The following is a 9,336-nucleotide window of genomic DNA, read 5'->3' as shown; positions in this document are numbered from 1 at the left end:
CAAGCAGTAACAACACTTTTGTGATATAAGACATTAGCGTGTGGTAGTGGAGCCTCGCTAGCGTTATCGTCAGAATTAAACAATTGTCTGAACAAATCCACAAGGGCCGTGACGAGGGTTCGAACTTACGTCCGAGAGGATCCCAGATGCTGCCTTAATCGATTGAGCTACGACATGGTTAACCATGTCGTAGCTCAGAATCAGTATCGTTCAAACGAAGATAAACTATTAACATTATAATTATATTCCTATAAAATGCGGTGTGATGAGATATTTTATTGAAGACTAAGGTAGAAAGATCTTAAATGTTATAATGAATATTAACATGGAAATCTGAAATATGTTTGATCTATAATGAGATTGTAACTCTTTATACCAATTCAACTTGTCCCACAGACTTCGCCGCAATTAACACAATATAAATATCGGAATATGTTTAAAAACTACTCTTCGTTGCCCTCCTTCCCTTCACCTCAACCTCCCCCTTCCCTCCCCCACCCCCCCTCCCCTTACCCCCTCCCTCCTCCCCACGTGACACTCGACAAGACCCAAAAATTAGGCATAATCTGTCCAAATTTACCAGAACAGCTGAGCAAGAGCGGCGGGGATTTTCCCTGGAGGTGTAAACACGTGTCCGGGCGCTCCGCACGCGCGCATACACGTGATATATTAATACTGGGGCCCAGGTAGGTCCGTCACACCTGTGGCTGGCGGACACGCGGACACTAGCCAGGCTACACACACTCCTCATGATTAGTCGAGCTGCTACACCGGGGTGGCGAGGGGCAGGGTGGTGGTGGTGGTGGGGAGACGCTGAGACGCGCGAGTACGCTGCTCTCCCGCCTGGACTAGGCGGGACTAGGACCTGTGCCGCCGCGCCGCTCAGTACTGCCCTGGTGACTTGGGGATAAATAGTGGCCCCGAAATGATGTTTTGCGAGTTACGTTGGCAGCTTCCTTCTCAAGTAAAGTGTAACGTTGTATAGACTCGCTCACTCGCTCTCTCTCTGTCTCTCTCTCTCTCTCTCTCTCTCTCTCTCTCTCTCTCTCTCTCTCTCTCTCTCTCTCTCTCTCTCTCTCTCTCTCTTTCATAACTTTCCTTCCACCCACAACGTCAGGAGAGGCGCTGTAGTATTCATGTTGGGTTGGGAGGGACAGACGCGGCCCAACTGAGGGTGCTGGAATTATGTATCCATAACACTGACCGAGACTCATTACTACCACCACCACTACCAACACTAATGCCACCACCACCACCACCACCACCACCACTACCAACACTAATGCCACCACCACCACCACCACCACCACCACTACCAACACTAATGCCACCACCACCACCACCACCACCACCACTACCAACACTAATGCCACCACCACCACCACCACCACCACCACTACCAACACTAATGCCACCACCACCACCACCACCACCACCACTACCAACACTAATGCCACCACCACCACCACCACCACCACCACTACCAACACTAATGCCACCACCACCACCACCACTACCAACACTAATGCCACCACCACCACCACCACCACCACCACTACCAACACTAATGCCACCACCACCACCACCACCACCACCACTACCAACACTAATGCCACCACCACCACTACTACCACCACCACCACTACCACCACCACCACTACTACCACCACCACTACCAACACTACTACCACCACCACCACTACTACCACCACCACCACTACCACCACCACCACTACCAACACTAATGCCACCACCACCACTACTACCACCACCACTAATGCCACCACCACCACTGCTACCACCACCACCACTACCACCACCACCACTACCAACACTATTGCCACCACCACTATCACCACCACTACTACCACCACCACCACTACCAACACTAATGCCACCACCACCACTACTACCACCACCACTAATGCCACCACCACCACTACTACCACCACCACCACTACCACCACCACCACTACTACCACCACCACTACTACCACCACCACCACTACTACCACCACCACCACTACCAACACTAATGCCACCACCACTATCACCACCACTACTACCACCACCACCACTACCACCACTACCAACACTAATGCCACCACTACCACTACTACCACCACCATTATCACCGCCTGCAATAAAACCAATACCAGCACCAGCACGATGAAATGTAAGGAAGTACTGTACCGTGTACTGGTAGTCAACAACTGCACTGGAGGAAGAAGCTGTGGAAGCCTCCTCCAGCCACAACATTAAAGGTCATACCAGACAGTTCTCACCTCAGAATAGTTCAATCATCCGGCAACAGGTTATCTTATCTTGAGGTTATCGCAAGATAACCTCAAGATAAGAGGTTCAACAAGTGTAGTAACTGGAGCATAGAGAGCTAGAGCCCTCACACCACATAATTACCAATTAATTACCATATAATTACCATAATTTACCGGGCGTCTAAGAGGTCGAACCTGGCCACCTTGGTCACCAGAACTTCCTCCATACATGTCTAATACGTGTTTGTAATCAGTTATGTTGCTTTTACGTGCGCATCTAATTAAACAAAACAAAAACGAATCATATAGTCCCGAGTTATTTTCAGGCTTCGGTATTTTCATTAATGTTTGATTAAGTAAGTAATTTGCTGAGTTTACTTCACCGTTTGAGCCGGTGAACGCTGAAGCCTAATTAATTAGAAGGGAAACTTGCAGCAAACTTTGTGGCAACTTAAACCACTAAGTCTTCACCACATTGTGCCTGTGTTGGAGTGGTGGTGGTGGTGGTGGGGGTGGTGGTGGGGGGGTAGTGGTGACGGTGGTGGGGGTGTGGTGGTGGTGACGGTGGTGGTGGAGGAGGCGGTGGTGTAGTGGTGGAGGTGATGGTGGTCATGGTGGTGGTCGGTACAATAGTGGTGGTGTATAACTATCAGTGTGAGGTCTGATGGGTATAAGGTCTTAGACCTCACTGGGGAGTGAGGTCTTCACGCCCCGCCTGCCACCCTTCTTCTGCCCGTCTTTACAACAAATACACTACCACGAGGAACCAAACATCCCGTTAAACCACTTGGAGAGTTATCTAGATATTTGTGATGATCTGAGACCATATTACGGTTCCAGTCATAGTGGAACTGGCATGTAAACATGCCTTGACATGTAAAATAGCAAATTAACTTTTGTCATAAACACAGATTATTCTCAACAACCCGTTCTCGCAAATTTAATAAGTCAATATTGACTTATTAAATATGTGCATAGGTGACATACTTAACATAATAGATACTCATAAAAAGATTCATAGAAAACTCCGACCTAACCTAACCTTGTTAGTATCTTTTTTTTTTTTTTTTTTTTTTTTTTTTTTTTTTGAGATATATACAAGAGTTGTTACATTCTTGTACAGCCACTAGTACGCGTAGCGTTTCGGGCAGGTCCCTGGAATACGATCCCCTGCCGCGAAGAATCGTTTTTTCATCCAAGTACACATTTTACTGTTGCGTTAAACAGAGGCTACAGTTAAGGAATTGCGCCCAGTAAATCCTCCCCGGCCAGGATACGAACCCATGACAGCGCTCGCGGAACGCCAGGCGAGTGTCTTACCACTACACCACGGAGACTGCTTAAGATAAGCATCTTATTGCGTCGTAATTACAATTATTACCTAACCTATAATAGGTATAGGTTAAGTAATAATTGTAATTACGAAGCAATAAGATGCTTATCTTAAGATACTAACAAGGTTAGGTAAGGTCAGTGTTTTCTATGAATCTTTTTAAGGGGTATCTATTATGTTTAGTATATCACCTATGCACATAGTTAATAAGTCAATATTGACTTTACGAATTTGCGAGATCGGGTTGTCTCAAGATATGACAATGTTTTATGTAAAGAATTTGATTTTCTGTAAACGAAATTCTGGGGCACACTGAAATAGCTTTTGAACTCCAGATTCCACATTATTGTTAATAATACACCGTATTAACTTGGGTCAAACGTAATAAAACGTAACCTAAAGTAACCTTAACCTGACCTAACCATGGACAAAGAGTATATAACAGCACTAATTATGCAGTTGTTCCCAATCCATTCCATTGAGCGGATCTAATCTCTGAAGACAGGTTGACCTGTTGCGTTATAATTGAACTATTCTGACGTACGAATGTTTTTGTCGAGTCTGGCCTTAAAGTTGCGGATGGAGGTGGCTTCCACAACTTCTCCCAGTGCATTTAAAAATAAAATAAATAAAATGTTTATTTAGGTAAGGTACATACATACAATAAATTTTTACAAAGATTGGTTGACTTATAGGTAGAGCTAGTACATACAATGCCTAAAGCCACTATTACGCAAAGCGTTTCGGGCATAAGCAATGTTCAATTGCAATTTCAATTGTTCACCTCCCGTACAGGATACCGTTTTCAGTGAGTATTTTACTATTTGTCTTTACTATTTGTTCATGTTCAATCGAGCTGTTAGCTCTTGGGCTCCGCCTTTCTAACCGTCGGTTGTCTACTGTTGTGACTCCCGACCTAGTTTTCTTTTATCTTGTTTACTCCCCCCCCCCCCCCCCAAGGATGCAGCCTGGGTTAGATAGTACTAGCTGTCTAACTCTATTTATTTTTATTCCATTCTATTTATTTTTGTCTTATTTATTACTAGGTGAACAGAGGCACCAGGTAAAATAAAACTATCTATTTGCTTTTGCCTCGACCGGGAATTGAACCCGGACACTTAGGACTTCGACATCAGAGCACTGTCCGCTTGGCTGTGTGTGTATGTGTGTGTGTGCAGTCCAGCCTTCAGTTTAGGTAGTACTAAACATTGTACTAAACGTACATAAATTGACGTAAAGGAGAATTAGAAAGAAAACGGAACTAATGAATTTGGACAAACCTTAAAATTTTTGGTACTGATATTACAAAGAAAACTTAATGTAACCTAACCTAACCTAACCTAACCTAACCTAACCTAACCTAACCTAACCTAACCTAACCTCCCTAGACCTAATACACGCTATCTGAAGTACATATGTATGTGCTATACTAGGACTAGGAATATTAAGTTTAGTTTATAGTTTTAGTTTATTCGGACTATGTAGAGTGAATAAAACCAAATTCTAGTGTCTAACTGTCCAATATGTCCAAGTACAGTGTGAACAAGAGGGGTTGCAATGGTGTGTGTGTGCGCGCGCGAGTGCGTGTATGTGTGTCTGTGCGCGCCAAGACACTATTCAATGTGAATCTCATATTTATCTTAAAAATGTTGTACTAAATTAGACTCAACAATTCCTTTCTGTAATCCACTCTATTTATTTATAACTCTTAGAGTGAAGACATTCCTCCTGATACCTCTGTGAGTCTTGAGTGTCTCCAGTTATACCTGAACCAAATTACGTTAACCTCACGTAATTTTTAGTGCCAGGTGGCACCTAGTCAGTGGCCACACACGACATGAACGTGTACTGTACGTCATCTCGTTCTGCTTTTCCTTGCTCGGAATTTTGTTTCTTTGTCTACCTAATAAATACCCCTAAGAATCTTCTATATCATGATCATGTCTCCATTGTTCCTGCTTTCCTTCAGTGTGTACAGGTCCTGTTCTCTCAGTCAATCTGCATAGTTCAGTGTGTAAGTTTTCCATGTGTGACCCACATGGAAAAAACTTTTTCCATGTGGGTCAAACTATAGGCGAGCCTCGCAGCCACTTGAAGAAACTGCTCTCTGCGTGTGTTTGGCAACCGGTGGATATGCGGGTGAACCAGACCTGCATCCCTCACTCACCATTCACCATCTTAGTGGTGAACATCCACTCAACAAGGCCAATTACTTCAAGACACGACTGGTGCCCTGAGAAGCACGAGGTACAAGGCCACGAGGCCCTCTGGCACCTGGACCAGGCATACACCAACTTAAGAGACCTACACACCATCCCTATTTAAATTGTGTAATACAATGTTAACATAATATACACCAGAGCTTCTCAAAACAGACAATGCGGTCTATGGACTAAAACCTTGTCAAGACAAATATTAACGGGGAGACTGTCTCCTTAAAACAAAAACAAAAAAATGCTTTGAGAAAATTTGTCATAAAATCAGAGCTTCACCCAACAGGCAGTCAAGATGATCCTTGACGCCGGGGACAGTGGCCAGACACGACCTGAACGTGTACTCACCGCCCCGAAGAACGTTCATAAAGTCTTTGACAGGCGCTGGCATGACGGATAATATTCCAATTAGCGAACGCACCTGGACGAACACACCTGAGCAGAACCAACAACAGGTGAGGCGGATCACATACCTCCTGAGGAGCTGAAGTGTGAACTAATTCTCCCTCCGTCCTACATTCCCTCTCCACCTCTCAGTCCGCAAAGTTCTCGACCTCCCTCCCATCCCCAAACATCCCGCTATCTTCCCTCATCTTCCTCCCCACCCGCCCTCCACCCCCCACCCTACACGCCTCGCTTCCCGCCATCACTTTCGAGAAACAAAAGACACTTTGAGAGCCGATCACTCTTGCAATTTACCGAAGTCGCGTATGAGATGGTCCTTGGCACTGCTGTTGTTGTTGTTGCTTTGTTATTGTTTATGTTGTTGCTCTATTGTTGTTTTACTCTACTGTTGTTGTTGACATCGGTGGTCTGTAGATATTGTTTGTGGCACGTTCCCGCTCTCTGTAACCTAACCTGGGCTCCAGATCCATTCCCGGAGGAAGTCCCTATTCTCCACTCTCATTAGTGGGGCACAAGAGCTCCCTCACCCCCACAATGTAAGTCATCAACTCTCAAATCATGACACAGCTTCCAATACCAATGGGAAGGCTAGGTACCCTCCTGGTAACCAGGTAACCAGGGGTAACTCTTACGACTTACGTTGGTACCTCAACTGCGCCTCTGGTGTCGACATCAACGACATGGGAATCAGCACTTACTCTGGCATCTTGGCCTCGTTGTCCAGTGCTGATGCAACACACTTGACCAGAGCCCTTCGCTGCCTCCGGTGTAGCCTAGTGAGTAGTTCTTCATGTGGCCTCAGCCGACCCTCCTCAGCCCAGTGACTGATGAGGTGAGGAGAGACAAGAGTATATGTCTCTTATGTTCTTATGTTCATATGTAAACATGTATATATGTTTACTATACATAAACAAGAGTTTATGTATAGTGCCTCGCCGACGTCCAGTCTTGTGTTGTCGCTGTATCTGTCGTTTATTTTGATGATGTTTGTGAGCCTGTCTCTGGTGATGGTCTGGTTATGTAAGGGATCCCTAGAGATTATATGATCTTTTATGGCTCCTTGCTTCTCGTGCATTGTTAGGCGCCTTGAAAGGGATGTTGTTGTCTTGAATATATTGAATTCGTTGGGGCTGACAGTCCCCAAGTGGGCATGTGGAGGCATAGACGATATTCGTCTCTTTCAAGGGGTTTGTTGTTTAGTTTCAGGAGAGTTGTTCCTGAGCCAGTTGGCAATCTTCTTGCTCTTATAGTATATTATTATTTTAATCTTCTGGTTAATGTCAGTAGGGGTCACATTTCTATCAATAATGTTTTCAGGACCCTCTCTTCCGTTTTATGAGCCGTGGAAAGACGTTCATGTAGAATATTTTAATGGTGGGAGCCGATGATGCCCGGTTGTCTGTAGTATCGGAAGTCACACGGCAGCTAACCTTCCTATTGGTGATTTCCTCGACATATCCATTAGAGTATCTATTATTGATCAGGACCTGCCTTACTCTACCAAGTTCCTCGTCAACCTGCTTCCAACTGGAGCTGTGTGAGGGCGAGGTTGACATAGGCATTGACAACACTCCACTTGTACTGTGGAGGGTGTCAGGGTGCCCCTGACACCCAATTACTGTCAGGGTGCTCACTCTTAGCATTAAGACACATGCCCATGTTAGTTCCCATAATGTAGACTGGAGTGGTAAAGTCACCATTCCTTACCAAGACTAATACATCTAGGAAAGGTAGTCTTCCTCCACTCTCAACCTCGTAAGTGAATCTTAGCACTGGACTTCGTTCGAATGTATCCTTAAGCCGCAGCAAGTGCTCAATATCAGGTACCTGCAGGAATATGTCGTCTACATATCTACAGTATATACTCGGCTTTAGGCTCATGTCAACAAGGACTTTCTGTTCGACGGTTCCTATGTAAAAATTAGCAAACAGGCCATCATCGAGGGACCCCATAACGACGCCGTCTACTGTCTCATACAGGCGCCCATCAAGACTCGTGGAGGGCGCCTCTTTGTACATGGTTCAAAGAGCTCCCTAAGTGTGCCGTCTGGGATGTCAATGGAAGTACAAGCTGGATCCCGGTAAACTCTGCGTCCATCATCATTCCAATGGCCTCATCCACGGGCACACTGGTGAACAGCGACGCTACATCAGGGGACGCTCTTACTCGTGATGTATTTTAGCACTTTAGCGGACGGGCAGGACCCATCATCTGGATAGGGGGCTCCAGTGCCCATCATCTGGATAGGGGACCCCAGTACCTATCATCCGGGTAGGGGAACCCAGTGCCCATCATCCGGGTAGGGGACCCAGTTCTCACCATTTGAATAGGGGGCCCCCCAGTGACCATTATCTGTTTAGGGGGCCTCAGTGCATGGCTTTGTCCAAGGCCTACAATGCTCTGAAGACTGCCCTGTATTGTACGCATATTTACTCAGCCATTCATCATACAAGAAGTGAGTCGGTGTCGGCACCAGTCAATGGGGTGTTAACAGCACTGAATAATTTGTCTCTGAGCAATGCAGGAGATGTTGGGTCTCACATGACTATAAGGCAAGAGGTCGTGTTGACGCAAGATTCTCTCTCTCGTATAGCTGGACGTTTTCAGTTCCTTCATGTTGATGATTCTTGTGCATCTTAGGGGGACCAAGAATCACCCTCAAGGCTTCATTCTATATTACTTGCAGTATGTTCAAAAGAGAGGCGGGGAAGTTAATTATTCGCAAGGCGTGATAATGAAAACAGGATCTAAAAAAAATGCAGAACAATCTAGCATATTTAACTTTAACACAAATGTTATTACCAGTAAGTGTTTTCAATGGTTTAACTCTTTCTTATAGCCTACGATGTAGGTCGTTTATAATGTCGCTGTTGACACCTCCTCCGAGATATTTGTGTTGCTCACATGTTTCAGTGTTCTGGTTGTTGACTTGGAAAATTAGAGTGATATTAGTTCTTTCTTGGGAATGGAGAGCTTTGGATTTAGTTTCAGAGATAATAAGACCGCAGTCAATGCTTTTAGCATCGAGTGAATCAAGTAGAGCTTACAATGTAGTTTGGGTATTTTGCAAAATACAACTGTCATCAGCATGACAGATGACAGCTTCGT

The 9,336-nt window shown here is 45.2% G+C and overlaps 1 protein-coding gene across 1 annotated transcript; it reads right to left on the bottom strand.

Annotated features, from left to right (window-relative positions):
• Nucleotides 1–7,820: 7,820 nt before the first annotated feature.
• LOC138355783 (uncharacterized) lies at nt 7,821–8,246 on the bottom strand. Its single transcript, XM_069311306.1, has one exon. It carries the CDS (start codon nt 8,244–8,246, stop codon nt 7,821–7,823), a length of 426 nt encoding a protein of 141 aa, XP_069167407.1.
• Nucleotides 8,247–9,336: the final 1,090 nt, after the last annotated feature.

Source organism: Procambarus clarkii, chromosome 6 (genome assembly GCF_040958095.1).
Source record: "Procambarus clarkii isolate CNS0578487 chromosome 6, FALCON_Pclarkii_2.0, whole genome shotgun sequence".
NCBI lineage: Eukaryota > Metazoa > Arthropoda > Malacostraca > Decapoda > Cambaridae > Procambarus > Procambarus clarkii.
Note: the sequence above shows the minus strand (reverse complement) of the source record. Positions and strands in the feature narration are given on the sequence as shown.

Bases quoted from the DNA above. Each gene is read 5' to 3' on its own strand.
- LOC138355783 (XM_069311306.1), bottom strand. From the start codon at position 8,246: ATGTACAAAGAGGCGCCCTCCACGAGTCTTGATGGGCGCCTGTATGAG.